The sequence below is a fragment of the Natator depressus genome, chromosome 13 (assembly GCF_965152275.1).
Source record: "Natator depressus isolate rNatDep1 chromosome 13, rNatDep2.hap1, whole genome shotgun sequence".
In the NCBI taxonomy this organism is placed as follows: domain Eukaryota; kingdom Metazoa; phylum Chordata; order Testudines; family Cheloniidae; genus Natator; species Natator depressus.
The window spans coordinates 6254187-6272324 of record NC_134246.1 but is presented as its reverse complement, the minus strand read 5'-3'; the positions used below and the strand labels follow the sequence as shown (position 1 = coordinate 6272324).

The 18138-nt window shown below is 41.7% G+C and overlaps 1 protein-coding gene across 4 annotated transcripts in view; it reads right to left on the bottom strand.

The window, feature by feature from the left end:
* Nucleotides 1–17739, bottom strand: part of CHRNA4 (cholinergic receptor nicotinic alpha 4 subunit) — a 30835-nt gene extending 13096 nt beyond the window's left edge. The window contains exons 1-5 of one of the 4 annotated variants that reach the window (XM_074969524.1): nt 17201–17739; nt 15712–15863; nt 9905–9949; nt 9698–9807; nt 7572–7670 (exon numbers count right to left, since the gene is read on the bottom strand). In XM_074969524.1, the coding sequence (XP_074825625.1) occupies nt 7572–7670; nt 9698–9807; nt 9905–9949; nt 15712–15863; nt 17201–17261 (467 nt within the window). In that variant the 5' untranslated portion in view covers nt 17262–17739. Of the gene's footprint in view, nt 1–7571; nt 7671–9697; nt 9808–9904; nt 9950–15711; nt 15864–17200 lie in introns of those variants that run through there. The other 3 variants (XM_074969525.1, XM_074969526.1, XM_074969527.1) reach the window with 3 other exon arrangements.
* Between the last annotated feature and the right edge of the window lie 399 nt (nt 17740–18138).

Below are 18138 nucleotides of genomic sequence, written 5' to 3'. Positions count from 1 at the left end.
AAAAAAAATCGGCTGCTCGCTTCTTATTTACATTGTCACCAGAAAGTGAGAACAGGCATTTGCATGGCACTTTTGTAGCCGGCATTGCAAGGTATTTACCTGCCAGATATGCTAAGCATTCGTATGCCACTTAATCCTTCAGCCACCATTCCAGAGGACATGCTTCCATGCTGACAATGCTCATTAATTAAATTTGTGACTGAACTTCTTGTGGGAGAATTGTATGTCTCCTGCTCTGTTTTACCCACATTCTGCCATATATTTCATGTTATAGCAGTCTCGGATGCTGACCCAGCACATGTTGTTCATTTTAAGAACACTTTCACTGCAGATTTGACAAAAGGCAATGAAGGTAGCAATGTGAGATTTCTAAAGATAGCTACAGCACTCGACCCAAGGTTTAAGAATCTGAAATGCCTTCCAAAATCTGGGAGGGACGAGGTGTGGAGCATGCTTTCAGAAGTCTGAAAAGAGCAACATTCCGATGCAGAAACTACAGAACCCGAACCGCCAAAAAGAAATCAACCTTCTGCTGGTGGCAGCTGACTCAGAGAATGAAAATGAACATGCGTCAGTCCACACTGCTTTGGATTGTTGTCGAGCAGAAACTGTCATCAGCATGGATGCATGTCCCCTGGAATGGTGGTTGAAGCATGAAGGGACATATCAATTTTTAGCACATCTGGCAGGTAAATATCTTGGGACAACGGCTACAACAGTGCCATGAGAACACCTATTCTCACTTTCAGGTGACATTGTAAACAAGAAGCAGGCAGCATTATTTCCTGTAAATGTAAACAAACTTGTTTGTCTGAGCAATTGGCTGAAAAAGAAGCAGGACTGAGTGGACTTGCAGGCTCTAACATTTTTATTTTTGAATGCAGTTTTTTGTACATAATTCTACATTGGTAAGTTCAACTTCCACGATAAAGAGATTGCACTACAGTACTTGTATTAAGTGGATTGAAAAATACTATTTCTTTTGTTTTTTTACTGTGCAAATATTTGTAATCAAAAATAAATATAAAGTGGGGACTGTACACTTTGTATTCTGTGTTGTAATTGAAATCAATATATTTGAAAATGTAGGAAACACCCAAAAATATTTAAATAAATGGTAGTCTATTATTGTTTAATAGTGTAATTAATCACACAATTAATTTTTTTAATCTCTTGACAGCCATTGAAAATATAAATATCCGACCACTGAATTTTTGGGCCAAAGCCCTAAAATGTTCAGTATTTAGCCAAAAACTAAGTTTTTGGGAGTGTTGTTTGAAAATTTTCAGGGTTTGTTTTTTCCATGCCAGTCTATCTTCAATAGCTCCCAAAAAATTAATGAAATCAGGCAAAGCCACTACTGCATTTTAGTCTCCTCTGATTGAAAAATGCAATGCTGATATTCAATGACATGAACGCCGCTCTTTGCCTGGGCATTTTCTTTCCAGTTTCCTGGCTAGAACAAATCTTTCTGCTTGATTTTTACCTTCCTGTAAAACCAGGCTGAGCAATGAAACGTTCACTGTGTGTGACACTTCCATACACACTACTGTTGTTGTTGTCCTTTAAAGTTTGATAAGAAACTGGAATCTCATTCAGCATTTAATGAGATCTTTGAGGCATGAGTAAGTCATTCATTAATGGAGCAGCATGTTTCTAATTGGACTCACGTCACAGGAGAGTGATTATGATGATAATGGTCCCCTCCCATGTACAGCATCATTCAATCGGCTAGGTACACTATTGCAGTATCAGGTATTCGTTAATACCAGAGCCAGGTTACCAGGCTAGGTGGCCTGCCCTGGAAAGGCAAACCTTATGCTCCATTAGGATCCAAAGCCTCGGGCAGCTCACAGTTGTAACATTCTTCATTGCACAAACACACCTCACTGCATTTTAGGGAGGGTTGGGTGGAAATTTAGACCCTGAAAATGTTGGAGAGAAGAGCATGCAAATCCTTTCACCCTAACGAAGATTAAGGGTTCCAGGGGAAGGAGGGAGGCATCCTGAATATCTCTGCTGATTGCACACTGGGGCACAGTTCAAAGGAAGCCCAAGAGCAGCGCTGCATTTAAGAGACAGTGGCGATGGAGCAGAGCCGGTGGCTAGAGCCCTAACGCCAAAACTGCTGCCCCACCAGGAGGTTCCCCAGCCTACCTCTCTTGCCTCTGAGTGGGAGGAGCTTCACAGCCCACAGATATGCCTGTGATGGAGGAGACATGCTCCTCTGGAGTCCTTGCTGCTGGCAAAGGGAAGGAGAGAGCAGCTTGACTCCTCTGGACATCTTACGGCTACCAAAGAAGATATAGCAGGTCCCAAGACTAACATGCTTCTCCTAACTGACCCAAGCCTCCAAATCTTCTGGGATTCACCCATTGCTAGGTTTATATGAATTTACAAGCCAGAAGCTGGGGAGAAAAGACAGAGAGGGGAAGAGACAAGAGGACATTGCTTTATCTCTCTGTTCCCCGATCCCTGTCTTAATGTCTTCATAACAGAGTAAAAGCACCAAATTCTCTCACTGGATATTGGGCTGAGCATTATGCTGGTGAATGCAGAGGGGAGAACACTGAACAGAAAAAAATGGCCAGATACTTTGCCAGGAGAAATGGAGCAATGGTGATTTTCCCCAGCTGAAGTTCCAGCCCATAGTCTTTATTAAACATACATCTGAGAATAATATTTGCTCATCTACATTTCCCTCCTAGGAGTTACGTAAAGCCATGGAGTTTCGTTCAGACACCAACTCTTAGGGGCAGTTTACCAGTCTACATAGTATAGACTAATTATTTTCAGACCTTTTTGTTACTAGAGTTCGATTCCATCTTGAGAAGTGACTCGAGAAGTAGTTTGTAATGTTGTGGCCGCCATGTTGGTCCCAGGATATTAGAGAAACAAGGTCGGCGAGATATCTTTTATTGGAGCAATTTCTGTTGACGAGAGAGACAAGCTTTTGAGCCGGGACAGGGCTCTTCTTCAGATCTTGAAGAAGAGCTCTGTGGAAGTTCGATAGTCCCCCACCTTGTCTCTGTAACAGTAGCACTGTTTGGTTCTATAGATATTGTGTCTCAATGATTTCTACACTGTTTCTGTTTTCTTCGACAAGGAGAAAGAAGGATCTTTTTAAACTGCCTACCTTGCAAACTCAGCCTTGGATCCAAAAGTCGGGCAGGGTCTGTTCTGGCTCACTCATTATCACCAGGAACCAAAGGGCTGCAAGGCCTAATTCTGCTCTCAGTGGGATTTCATGTGTGCAAGGAAGAGTGGAATGAGTTCCTGCAGCTGGAATTTAGTTAACAATTCTGCTGAGGAGTCGCTAACTGGAACTGAATCCAGCCCCTTTTCCCTAGAGCTGTCTTCGCTGTGTGAGGCTAATTGGGGTCTGAAGCTATTGCATTGGCTTCAGTGGATTTTAAATTAGACTCAGTCGGTCAAGTTAGCAGGTCTGACTCTGACTACACAACTGGGGACAATGTGTTCAGTAAGAAGGTGCCATTTTTATATAGTCATTTCTCAGATTAGAACCATATTATCGTCTCGTTCAATGAAGACAATTAAGCTGCAATATAGTTTTATAGCCGGAAAGGTGAAAATCATCCAGAAATACTAGTTAGTATCAAAACAAGAGCATTTTCAAGACAAACAATGAAGTCAAGATCTCTTACTTGTTCAGGCCAGAAAGGCCTAAATATCTGTCAGTAATAACTCCCCGAAGTCTTATTTCTTCTATCAAATACTATATCAATATTGGCAGAAGAGAATTGTGGCTTGTTACAGCAATTGTCCTCTGTAAACACCTGACAAATGACAAGATCTGTTCTATTTGAAAGAGTTATTTTACACACACGCGCACACACACACACACACCTCAAAACAAGGAAGTCCAACCAAGCAGCAGTGATAGCTATACATTGTATAGCAGTACAGGGAAAAAACCATTCAGCTAAATGTATAATAAATTATAATTTATTATACATAGAATCACAGAATTGTAGGACTGGAAGGGACCTCAAGAGGTCATCTAGTCCAGTCCCCTGCACTCATGGCAGGACTCAGTATTATCTAGATCATCCCTGAGAAATGTTTGTCAAAGCTGCTCTTAAAAATTTCCAGTGAGGGAGATTCCACAACTTCCTTAAGCAATTTATTCCAGTGCTTAACCACCTGGACAGTTAGGAAACTTTTCCTAATGTCCAACTGCCCTTGCTGCAATTTAAGCCCATTGCTTCTTGTCCTATTCTCAGAGGTTAAGGAGAACAATTTTTCTCCCTCCTCCTTGTAACAACCTTTTATGTACTTGAAAACTGTTATCATGTCCCCTCTCAGTCTTCACTTTTCCAGACTAAACAAACCCAAAATTTTCAATCTTCCCTCATAGGTAGGTCATGTTTTCTAGACCTTTAATCAGTTTTGTTGCTCTTTTCTGGACTTCCTCCAATTTGTCCACATCTTTCCTGAAATGTGGCACACAGAACTGGACACAATACTCCAGTGGAAGCCGAATCAGCATGTAGAGCAGAAGAATTATTTCTTGTGTCTTGCTTACAACACTTCTGCTAATACATCCCAGAATGATGTTAGCTTTTTCTGCAACAGTGTTAAACCGTTGATTCATATTCAGCTTGTGATCCAGTCTGACCCCCAGATCCCTTTCCGCAGTACTCCTTCCTAGGCAGTCATTTCCCATTTTGTATGTGTGCAGCTGATTGTGCCTTCCTAAGTGGAGTACTTGCATTTGTCCTTATTGCATTTCATCCTGTTTACTTCAGACCATTTCTCGAGTTTGTCTAGATCATTTTGAATTTTAATCCTATCCTCCAAAGCATTTGCAACCCCTCCCAGCTTGGTATCACCCACAAATTTTATAAGTGTATTCTCTATGCCATTATATAAATCACTGATGATACATATATATGTATGTATTTGCATGTCTAATTTGTGTGAAGATTTTGTCTTTTTTTATTCTTTATTCTACATGTTATCTCAATTTCAGCAATTTGAGGACCAATAAATAATTAACTGGTTGCATCTTCTACCCCCTTTAACAGACTGGTAAACATAGTCTATATCATTCGGAGATATTCAACTGCCAATGATACAGGAAAAAATACCTTATTGCTCCAGTAGTCAAGAGTGTTTCCAATAATTTTAGGGAAGATAATTTCTGTTCCAAATGCCCTTCAGGTGAGCCAGGATCTCAGTCTTATAGCATGAGCCTCATCAATAAAAAAGTTTTCAAAAGAAACTATCAACTTTCTCTTGATTTCTATTAAGCCATCTACCAGCTCATCTTATAACTATGTACAGAAGTCCTTTGTGTCTATATTACAACTGGGTGAATTCTTCAAAACATTTCCTGCTGATATTCATTTTAATAAATATTTGAACTCTTTCACATGTGATCATTTCCTTTGTGTTCATTTTCTCCAACTATTTTACCAAGTGCTTTTAACTGATAGGAATTTCTATAAAAATTCCTAACTTTAGGTGAATATTAGTATTCAGAGAGTGAATTTTGAACTCCTAAGTGCAAATATTCATGCCAGAAACTTCCTTTCCAAGTTTTATACTCATCCAGTTAGAGAACAGAAATGCTACCACATGTGTCCAATTAAAACCATCTCAAAAAGCTTGAATTTCAAATATTCTCAATGAACTGCTCAATCTGCTGATCCAAGAGCACAGTCCTCCACTGATCTGACAAATCTATGTAAGGCTAGTGTTCAGAATTCTCCACTCACAGTCACGGATGATAGCATGTTGCATGCCTTACACACAGGTCAAATAGCTACACATGGTGGCAAAGCAGTAGAAAATCAGAACCCATGAATTATTCTCTGAAACTGTTTGAGAAATAATTTGAATAGCAAATAAATTCAGGGAAATCGCAAAATGTTCATGGACAATAAACGTGTCAAATTTATTCACTACAAATGATTTGCTCATCTTTATGGAGCCTTGGGGAAGCTACCTTGACAACCATTAAAACCTCAATTATGGAACATCTAGCCTTCTTTGGAAAGAAAATAAAGGAAATAAGGTTTTGTCTTTTCACTATGAAATCATATTCCTCTGTTTTACATATGCTTTGTCATATCCAATAGAGACAATTTACAGGGTTAGAGCTTATTTTATCAAGCCTGCAAAATCCAACAGCATATTAATTTCCCCCTAGGATATTAGTTTGGTTTTAGATTCCATATGAATGTTGACAACTCTATAGGCCAAACTGGCCAAATTTACTGACTTAATTTGCGACCCTAGAGTGCATAAATGGAAGCTTTTGACAATAATGAGCTCAGATGAGAGAATCACTGACAACATAGGGTATGATTTCCTTAAAGATGCAAATCTCAAATTAATTGCAATTGCATCGTTTCTATCTATTCCCAGAGGTTAAAACCAAGGAAGACTTCTGTGTAGACTCATAGACAGAAGTTTTTCCCCCCAAGCATCTCATCCAAAAGAAGAATATCAGAACTCTTTTTGTAAGCACAGTGGGGCCTTCCAAAATGAGTCACATTAAAATGGTTAAACACTGAAATAAGACCATTGGGCCTTTTCCGCTAAAAGTTCCACTAACCCCCCCTGCCAGTATAAAGGGGCCTTATAGTAACCATAAAGTATTTGCACCTACTTTAAGGTCCCTTTATACTGCCAGAAAGATATAAAGCATGGGAGGAGATCCCTATAATCATCCCCCAGGCAAGCTCACGGTCCTGCAAATCCCTTCTTAAAACTTCTCAGCCAAGGTGCCTTAAAAAACCCGGCATGGTCAGGCAGCTGGTGTGCAGTGATCACTGCCATTACAACGCAGTTGCATCTTTTTGTATCCCTCCTGTTAGTTTGTTGTATCCTTCTGTAGTCTCTTGCCTTACACGTCGATTGTGAACTCTTTGGGGCAGAGTCTGTCTATTTGCTCTGTGTCTGTACAGTGCCTACCACAATGCCATGACTGGTGTGACTGCAATTCCAATGATTAATTCTTATTAATCACAAATTGGTCTTTAGCATAAAGGAGAAGCAGGGTCATTATTTCTTATTCCATTGCTAACATTTTCAGGCTCTAATCCCATTCCATTGGTAGCTGGGTTTGCTGCTTTTTCAGGGGCTACCTGAAAAAGATTTGAACGTGGCTATTGAATTTTTCTGTGTCTGGTTGGTGCAGAAACAGGGACTCCCACGTGCATGTTAAGGTTGCAGGAAATTATGCGCACGTTTCCTGGGCTGCAGTCTAGGCCACTGATCATATATTAGTGTTCAGCTTGTGCCTGCTTTTAGGATAAGAAGGTCTGAGTGCCCATGAATTAATAATTACATAGGGCTTATCTTCAGAGGTGCTGAGCACACACCACCCCTGATGATTTCAGCCAGAGCTGCAAGCTCAGCACTGGTCAGGATCAGGCTCCTGGAGAATGGAAAAGATCGTTTCAATAGTCTCTAAAGCTGCAAACCCTCTAGATATATATTTACCTCAACCATTTCTTAGAGACGTACTGAACTGGAACCATGCAACTGTTAATTAAAAACGAAGACCGTTCCATTGTCAAAACTCAGTCACAAAGTGTTACCTGTTTAAAAAGCCATTTCTGTTTGCTCTTCCAGGGGCACTTAGCACACATTCTTCCAGGGTTGCCAAGCACGGCGGTCTGCGCACCAACAACCAGAGCCTGGATATTGAAGTACAATAAGTGAAGCCGCTCAGAGCCCTTGCTAAGCTTTTAAGACCTCAGCCAATGACAAGTGGCTTCGTTACAATGAAAGCAGCCAAGACAAAAAGGGAAGAACTCAGTCCCGTTTAAACCAGCTTGGGAAGAATAGAAGATTCTGTGCTTCAGATAAAGCTTGCTTTTTTTTTTTTTTTTTTTTGCAGCTTGTAACACAGCTGCTTCTTCTGCGCTTTCATTAGCACTAATGTGTACAGGTTGTCTAAGAAGTTAGATGTGTGATTACATGCCTAATCTGTGTATCCAATCAATGCTATTATCTCATAGGGACAGTTCCACCGGCAAAAAACTGGACAGAGCACTGCACAGGTCACTCTGCCTCATTCCATCCCGATGTGTCCCTGCCTCAAATATATAGGGGGCATGCCAAGGATGTGAGAAGCTAGGGCCAGGTGCTCCAGATGGTATAATTTACAGTAGGGTATAAAGTTATGCCAAGGGCTGTTTCTGGTCAGCTACAGAATAGGGGGAGCGAAAAGGCTGCTAAGAGTTACTTTCACCATGGCTCCCTCCTGCCCCAGATATGCTACAGGTCAATTATGGTTCATTTGAGGATGTAGCCCATTGACTATTCATATCCCTGCTGTTTGTTTGTTCCCTCCCCGCCCCCAGTCACATGGTATTGTTTCTAATCCCTGATTGGGCAACTGAAACTTTTAGAAGAAGAGAATGATTTAATAGTGAATATCCAACCATGCATGACACACTTTCCTGTGGGAATTTTTTGGAGAAATAATAATTCATGTTAAAACTTGTGATGCTTTTAGTAATCATGAGGATTGTCATCAGTACTAGGCAGCAATCTGAATCGGCACCAATAATGCATAACAGGATCGCACAGTTCACAGCCAAACAAACTCAATGTTTTTATTCACAAAAATATTTGTAAATTACTTTGGTAGATTTGACCAACATTCCCTTGCAATCCGGAATGTGTGAAAGTCAAACTCTGATGTTTCCATCACCCAGGTAACATACTTTTGAACGGTGCTGATATCTCATCTCTCAACTAAAATGCCCTTGCTACTCCTCCTTTGGATTCCGGCTCTGGAAAGCCTGACACTGAGCTTGCATAGAGCTCACTGAGAACCAGATTTGGCCACTACTGTCCAAAGGTATCAAGCAAAGAAAGCAACCACCTTCTCCTGCCATATGTGTCCATATGACACCCAGATCTCACACACGCAGATCCAGCTACAACAGTTTATTTACAAACAACACTAGAGGTTCCTTGGACCAATCCCAGAACCTGCATAACGATCCCTAAACAGTACCCAGCCCAAGAAGCTGCAGGTAAGTTTGCAAACAATTTTGCAGAAACACTCCTCCCTTCCTCCTATCACTTTCTACAGAGAACCGCTCAGGTATAAGGTAGTGGATATTACACTGTTGCCCAGGTAGGAAAGGTTCTCAAGTGAAACCGAGACCATAACCCATTAGCTCTTAGAACCAGACAACGTTAGGGTCCTTTTTCAGCCTATATTGGGCAGAGGGTACTCATGACTTTCTCTCAGTGTATTATCCCCATTTTAACACCCTCTTCAGACATTCGTTGTTAGAACTGGTGGAGGTGGAGTAAAGAGAGCTTTGGTGGATGGTTATTAGAATGGGACTCAATAGAGCTGGAAGGTTCCAATAGCTTTGTCACCATAGGGATGGTGCCTTTAAAACAAAAACAAAACCCTTCCCAAACAAAACATTCCACTGCATGCACAGTTCTTCCCCTAAGGAGAGGAAGAGCGAGAAGAGAGGGAGAACAGACCAAATGTGACAGATGTTAGTCATGTTGCTTAGCGTACGACTTGAAGGTGCTCAGATCCTACAGCAATGATGGTGGCATAAGAACCTCGATATTCTAGAATAGTATCAGATAGAATAGGGAGAGAAAATTACGATAATCTCCCCAATGCAGAGAGTGGAGCAGCTTTTTAAAGGAATAGTCGCCTTCCAGCGATGGAGCTCAGACTCACTTGTTGTAGAGAACAATATCCGGCCTCCAGATGAGTTCTGAAGGGATGCGGATGGATGTAACGTTCTCATATTCCAGAGGATCCCAGCGCAACTTGTAGTCATACCACTCCTGGGAAAAACACATCCATTACCAGGGACTGGGAGGAGTTAGAATTGAAATATACACGGAAAACCAATACAAGAAAACACCTTTTGGGCTCACCCACCTGCTTCACCCACATGTTCGTGGTCATCATTTGATTCTTCTCATCCTGAAAAGGAAAAGCCACAAGCTCAGAAAGCAGAGGCATGTTTAGTGTAGTCCATTTTTGTAATCAGAAATAATCTCAGCAATAAATATATTTTTTCAGCTAAAAAAGCAGATGTTCCTGGAGTTTAGCATGGGACAGAATGTACCTATCTGATACCACCAAACACCAGAGGCTAAGACTAGGCAGTCTCGGCAGATGACCAACTTGGATTTGTTTGACAGATTTTCTGAGAAATGTGTGTACTAAGAAGACTTTTGTTTTGAAGGATATTATAAGGCCCAGCCAAGATGAGCTCAGCACAGTACCTTGGGGCTGGGGGAGGAGGAGAAGAATCCACAGCTCTAGTACACCCCCACCACAGTGGGGGTAGGATTGTTACATTAGTCCATCACTCCTCCCCCAGTTGCCTGCTGAACACAGCTTCACAGGGATTTCCAGGGAAGCTGTCCTATTGAGAACTAACTACATACCCCTTGCAACTTCTCCCTTGGCAGGGCAGAATACCAATCTGGCTACAGACGTGGGCTGGGTGGGGGTATCTGGATATGGCCCCTGCACGATTTACCTTTGAACTTGTCCACAGACAGTTCCCCAGCACTTCCTTTCCTGAATTGTTCTGACTGCTTGGAAGTGATGCTTTGTGCCTGATCTGCACTTGCCCTTCTTGAGTTTAAGGCCATTATCGATGGATCTCTGCCTTTAGCTCTAACATGCATCTCTTCTCTCCAAAGTGTGTTCTACAGAGAACACACTATAGTACTGTGCTAGGAAGGAAGCTCAGGTGGTTAAGGTTAAAACCAAGGCCCCCCTGGCCCTTAGCCCTTGCCTCATTCCTCCAGAGCACACTGGTTTTCACACATCACAGAATATAAGGAAATTCCCATTGCAAATTGGTAGCTTTCAGATAGACTTGTAGTGAGAACTGGTGGGTTGGTTTACCTGTATTCATATCTTGATACTTTGCCCTGAAAGTGTAGAGTCTAAAGCTTTTCTACTAGCTATTTGTTTACTTCTAAACTATATGCTTTCCCTGAGTTAGAGGATATTTCTCAGCTGCAATGATTGCTCACACAAGCATTGCCATTTAATTTAAAGTGTTCTTCTTTAGAAAACAATTCTTATTTTCCTAACTCCTGCTTTTCTCTCTCTCTCTCTCATTTATAAAAAATGAATTTAGCACTGATAAAAAGTGCCAGCTAAATTGGCAGACTGTTGGAGACTGAAACCCTCTTTATATCCACAAGAGAGACAATGACAGTGAAATCTTCCCCTCAGTGTCCTGCCAGATCTAACCTGCAGGGACCGTCTAAAGAGATGATGGCTCAGTCTCTTAGCTTTTCTTTTGGAACTGCCAATAAAGGTGCCAACTGGTGCCAGCAGTGAGAATAGCATTTGCAAATTGGACATCTGTCCATGGGGACCTTTCATATAGGTCACTGAAAAGCCATCAGGAGGTGACAACTTTTGATTGTTACCAACTTGGGCTGGATTTGAACTGGTCAAGAAGAAATTAAAGGCTTTATATCCTCCAGTCTCTTGAGTAATTCACTCCTCCAAGACCTGTTTCTGAGTGCAACACAGTTTCATTCTTTTTTTTTTTTTAAATCTGTCTTGCATTTCTTTATACCTAGAGTGAATTAAGGCTCAAATTCTCAGAAAAACCCATGCATTTTGTGCATCTACTTTGGGCATGTAAGTACCAGGTTGGTCATTGCTTAGATTCCAGTATAATAGGGACCATAGGTAAAAATTTCAAAAGTGCCTGAGGGACTCAGGAGCAGAGCTGGCCAAAACTTTTCAACCAAAACATTTTTTTGGCAGAAAAAGTAGATTCCGTGATTCCAAAATGTTTCACAAATTCATGTCCATTTCTCTGAATTGTTCATTCCAAAAAAACAAACCCCAAATTCTGAAAATATCTGCATTTCATTTTGACATTTTTTAATGAAATGGTTTGATTTTTCAATTCAAAATGGATTTTCATTTAGATATTTTCTTTAGTTTTATTTTTAAAAAAGATAAATGTTTTAAAATGCTCTAAACCACAACAAAACATTTTATTTGACCCAAAACAATTTTTTTTCAACTTTTCAATTTGCCAAAAGTGTATAAACATTTCCTTTTTGGTTTGACTTGAAATTATTATTTTAATTTTTCAGAACTGCCAGTGAACTGAGAAACCAATTATTCACCCAGCTCTACTTAAGAGTGTAAGTCCCACCAAAAGGAACTTACACTCCTAAATCACTGGGGTTGAGATTTTCAAAAGTGCCTCAGAAATGTCAAGGGGAGTTAGGCGCTTAACTGTCATTTGTGCCTTTGAGAATCACCACCTTAGGCACTTTGGGAAATATTTCCTTGTATAAACATGACAGATACTTGGTTGCAGTAAACACATAAGCACATAGCTGGTTAGATGTATATTTGATCATTTCTGTGTGCATTTACCACAGTTGCACACACAAATGCAGTAAGCTTGTGTACGTGGCCAGCTGCATGTGCAATTAGTCCTTTGTCTGCACAGTTACCAGGTCTTAGTGTGCAGTCAAGCAGCGTTCATGTGCATTTTGTCTGTGCAGTTCTGAAAACTTGGGCATCTGTAGTATTTACGTTTCTACAAAATATGTTAACTTAAAACACTACAGATTCGCTTTAGTGACCAAACATATGCGAGTCACTCTGCAAACCCACAATCTGACGATAGCTCCGATCATCTACACAGCTCTTTGTGTGTTTTGGGGTAATAGGCTCTTTCCTGTGCTAAACATGAACGGAGTGTTAAGCTACAAAATATAAATATGTACAAATATATGAAATCCAATGCGCGGCAGGCAAATTGCTCAGCTATTACTAATACAATTTAATTGAACTGTTTAATGTTTGCTAGTTTGCTCGCATGCTAATTACAGCTTCTGTGTAAATAACCAAAGAAAAGTGCTTTGGACTCGGTTCAGTTCTCCCAGTTTAAGGTGCTGCAGCAAAACTAATGATGTTTGTTCGGTCTCCTCATTGGCCTGGCTTCAAAAGAGCTCAGATGGCGGTGTTTTTCTGAGCTCGCTATTAACAGAGGAACAGAAGGGTTGTGGTAGCACTGCAGTTGAGGATGGAATTTAACTGCATGGTCTCTTTTCCCAAGGTGAATACACTGCACTCCATGCTACCCAGCAGAGAGGGGCATAGGAGGTAAACGGGGTCTATCTAGTCTGTTCTTGAACCCATGTCTTAGTCTCATAGTCAGTTAGTCCAGTACCAAACTGACGTCAGCATAACAGGGTGAAGTAAGGACACAGCAGGACAGTGGATTTGATATTGAGTTTTCTGGCTTTTTTCAGTCCGAGTCAGAATTTGAATATTGATCCTGTTTTTGCTTTTTTTGACTTTCTGCCACTGAGATGTGTCCAGAGGAGATGCAAACTCCATTGAAAAGGGAAGGCTGCGCTTTTAACACCATGTCTGACAATCATGCTAAGTTTCCTTAAGAAATGCTGCAGTGGTAAGAAGGGGGATCGTTAAACAGACATTCAGCTGGACTGGGAACATGATACAGGAATTGTATCAGGGAAAGGGTTATACAGGAACAGAGAGAACCTTACTGAAGGAGATGAGGAATAATTAACTAAACCTCAGCTGCTTTACAGCCCTGCCTGTTGACTGCAGTTTTAAACATCAGATTATGACTTTTACAGAGTATATTCTTCCTATGTAAGACAAGAAAAGCACTTCAAAGAACAAGGATTGATCTCACCATCCATGATTGGGCAGTTGCATAATAGAAAGTATCTCTTATGCCACCACAATCGTTGATGTACCATCTTTAATCTTATCAATTATTCAGATGAAATGCATACAACCTAAATATCATCAATGACAGATTTGGGCTCCTCAGTCTTTTTGTTCTGTGTGTGTACAGCGCCTTGCACAATGGGGTCCCGGTCCATGACTAGGGCTCCTAGCTGCTATCACAATGATAATAATAAAATAATCAGCTCTGTTTTTTGAAGTTCTTTGAGCAAAGGCTTATTTTTAGAAAGATACACAACCCCTCATGCACATATGCCATTCATTTCTCAAATACCTATATTAAATTGTATACTGCACAGATATCTTTATGCTGCATATAACGTGGTTATAAATGTGATAAATTGCGGAACCATGTGCATCTATCACTAATCTACCGGCCTTCTCTCCTGTACTCTGACCACCAATCTAGTCTACCTGTGACTACCTCTAACATCCCAAACATGAATGCAGCTTCAAAAAAACACCCTTCTTTTAAACCGCCCACCACAGAGCCATTTTCTAATTTCTACCCAAAAGTAGAATTTACCCCTCAAAATTACAGTGGCATTAGGCCCTATATGGACAATATTCAACCAGGGACAAGTTTAAGGCCTGAGATCTCATGACTTATGAAGGCTGGAAATTGGACCTTCCTACCACTGGAAAAGGGACCGTCTATTCTTCCCAACAGAACTCAGCACTCTCTGAGTGGAAGAACCATAGGGGTCATGGTAACATTATGGGTGGAAAAATTATTACAGGTCTTTTAAGAGGTCTGTAAATTATAATAGCTGGAATATTTATCTGAGTCACATAGTTGTAGCCTAGCTTCTCAGAAGGAGGAATATGAAAGTTGGCACTAATATTTCTTTCTCTCTAATCCATTTCAAAAATACATTCTGTTACATAGGTGGCATATAGAGAGTACATGATGGTGTGGTATGCTATAAAGGGTTAATAAGCACTCATCTGGAATGACCTGTAAAGTTCATTTATAGCTTTACTGATTGCGTATAAGCACTAACTCATGCCAATCATTCTTGTGGACTATTCTGCACCATCCTGTATTATCTTTCTTCTCTCTCTGTCACATACATAAGAACATAGTGTACATATAGGTTTCTATTTAAGAAATAATTCACACAGCTTCCAAAAATTCAGTGCTCAGAACAGATATGCATGCACACAGACACACACGCTGGCATGCAAAATTAGTTATCTGAGTTCCATGTGCAAATTGGTACTTGTGCATACACTCATGCTAGAACAGTAAAATGCGGATTTGTGTGGGTGTGCAATCATGCACCTGTTTTCTTCTTTGAAAATTGAGCTCCAAGGGCCATAAAATCATGTCCTTTAAATACCATGCCAATGCATACGCCTGACTCATAATAAAAATCAGTCCATTTTGTATGTCATTTATATGTTGTATACATGTAGATTCCCTTTGAGAAAACAGGCAGGAACATTTTCTCTCAGCCACTATGCCTCAAAGCAGCCAAAGGACTTTCCAGGTGAAGAAAGAACTTTGGGATCCTTGGATAAGATAAATAATAGAGGTGTAAACTATTATTTGTGAGGATTATGTATTATGAATACTAATTATAGATCAAATTCTAAACACATTACTTGTTTCTCAGCCAAAATTCATTTCCTCAAAACTCCCCTTGAGCTTAATATCTATGGATTTTATACCATGAGCTTTCCTATGGTTTCAGAAACGGCATCCCATTTTTTACTATAATTCATAAATAAACAATACAAGACCACCAGACTGCACACCTTGATGAGCAGTTATTCTCATGAGTTCTCCCATTACTTTTAATAGAACTGTTCGTATGGATAACTGTTCTTCAGCATCAGTAAGATATTCATATTCTGATCATGAAATAAGTCAGCAAAAACCACACACGCTGGCTTGCATCTGGAATCGCTCCTCCCCCATGACCCCTAAAATCTCCACTGCTTATAGTTTCACTTACCACGTCAATGAGCTGCGCGATGGACAATCCAAAATGGACGAGGACCACGTCCGAAATGTTGGCTACAGGTCGGGACCACTTGTTATAGCCAGAGAAGAGTTTCTTCAGGAGTCTCTCCTCTGCATGGGCTCGGGTTTCCACATGGCTGCACACTGCAGGGAAAGTGTGAGACATGAAAGTGTGAAATGTTTGTAAGTTAGGAAGACCAGAGAAGAGACATTTGGGGAGGAGAGAGGTGCGGGGAAGTGCTTCATCTTCCTCTCTCCTTGAATAGGCCCCAGCCCTTCTGTCCTTCGGCAGACAGACTATGATGCAAGTCTTATGTGTACAGCACCTAGATACCATGGTGATGGACACATTAAAAATGCAGACAGGTAGAGGAGGAAAGGAATATAGGTGGGCATGACATGGCAATGACATACCAGTGACAGGACACCACCTTTCAGCATATACAATGGCATGGTTAGTTCATAATGTAGCATGGAACAGCATCTAGGAATCGTCTTGTGGGAGGTGGAGATTGTTAAAAAGCATTTGAAATACACTGCCTGGCCTGTCCTCCTGTTAAATTGTTTCTGCCTCTTTGTGGATGCCAAGCAGCCCGGTGCTTGAACAGCTGGGAGAATATTAGCAAGCTTCAGGCTTTGAACCATGGAGTGAAAGGGCCACTTGCTCTGGACAGGGCAAGAAGATGTTTTCAGGGGGGAAATAGGACCAGGACATCAGATCGGGGTGTGTGTGTGTGTGTGTGTGTGTGTGTGTGTGTGTGTGTGTGTGAAAGAGAGAGAGAGAGAGAGTCTGTGATTATGGAGATTAAACATCAGACATGACCACCATCAGACCAAATGTCAACCCCCTGAGCAAAGCAAGAATTTCCTGGTCCAGTAACTCCGGGGTCACTCTTGGCTACAACAGCTGTGCAGAGACAAAAGGCGAACGGGGTCTGGGGCGGGGAATTAGCTCAAGAGCACAGTCCCCCTCACGCATGACGGGAAAGGCTGGAGGCTGCAGAGAGTGGTTCCCCGTTCACTCGGGAGTCGCTGTTGGTTATTAAAAATTAAAGCCCAGCATCGCGGGGGGCAGCTGCCAGGAAACGTCTCTGCTCCGTGCTGAATGCGCACAAAGGCGCGGGACGCAGTGGGAGGATCTGGGGAGAATGGGGGGGAAAGCAGGACTCGGGCGTTTAAATCCCTAGTGGGGGTTAACCCTTTCCCACCCAAGAAGCAGAAAATCAACACAAAGCAAGACAGGATCATGCAAGTGTGTGTGTGTGTGTGTGAGGGCCGGGGGTGGGTCCTCGAGGGATCTGATGGAAAGGAGCAGGTGGTTCTTTTTGGGATGTGTGTGTGTGTGTGTGGGGGGGGATGTGTGTGTGTGTGTGTGGGGGTGTATTCCTTGCTTGCAATGGGACAATCTCCAGCCAGAGCTGGGGAGGCAGGCGGGGGAGGAAATTGACCAAGGTCGCAGGGAAGCCTGCTCTGAAACTTACCAGGGAAGACGTTCGCGCAAAGGAAGAGGAGAAGGTTTTCTTTAGAAACTAGGAAACCCATCGCGGAGCGGAGCTCAGTTTCTAGACTGCAAAGTCTCCCTTGGCATCAACTTTTCTTCTCTGAGTCTCTGGATCTTCCAGCGTCATTCCCTCAGACTCCTTCCCCCCACCCCCCCACACACACACCAGTTTCTTGGAGGGGGTGGTCGGTTTATTTGCCTCCTTCTGCTCACAGCAATTTCCAGCTCTTTCTTTTGTGAGTCTGTCTCTTTCCTAGGACACAAATCCGCGCAGATACTTGAAGGGGTTCACAGGTGCTGCTGAGAGCTCTATTTTTAACGAGACAGCCGCCTTTGGTTTTCTCCTCCTCGCTTTCTCTGGAGGACAGGGGTTGGTTTGCTTGCTTCGTTTGTTTGCTGCCCGATTTTCATAGCAGAGCTCCTGCAGTTTCCCCCCCTTTGTTTTTTCTTTGCTCAGATTGGTCGCTGCTGATGGTCCATGCAAGCCAGTGAAAGCCCTTGGCAGAACAGAGGGAGATAGTACAGTATGTTTGCATATTTAATCCACTTGGACCTGCCCACCTCCTGTCTAAAGAAGGGGGAGGAGAGAATCCGTGTACTTCAGCAAACAGGCTGCAGGAAAGGAAGACTTTTAGAATGGGGGGTGAGTCTCAAAGGCCAGGGCTCCAGACTGGAAGGGAATTTGGTTCAACTGCAGTCTTTATGGTGCCTGAACCCCAATACAGATCTGAATGGAGCAGGCCCCAGATCTCCAGTTAATTATTATTCATTATCCCATTAAAATTAAATTTTCATCAGAAGTTCTTTACACGCTATTTATTTTGAAAGCAATAGGGAAAGTAAAGTGACTGTGGACATTTTTGGCCTGGACTTTTATTCCTTGCATATTTATATTATTATCATTGTTGAGCAAGAGAC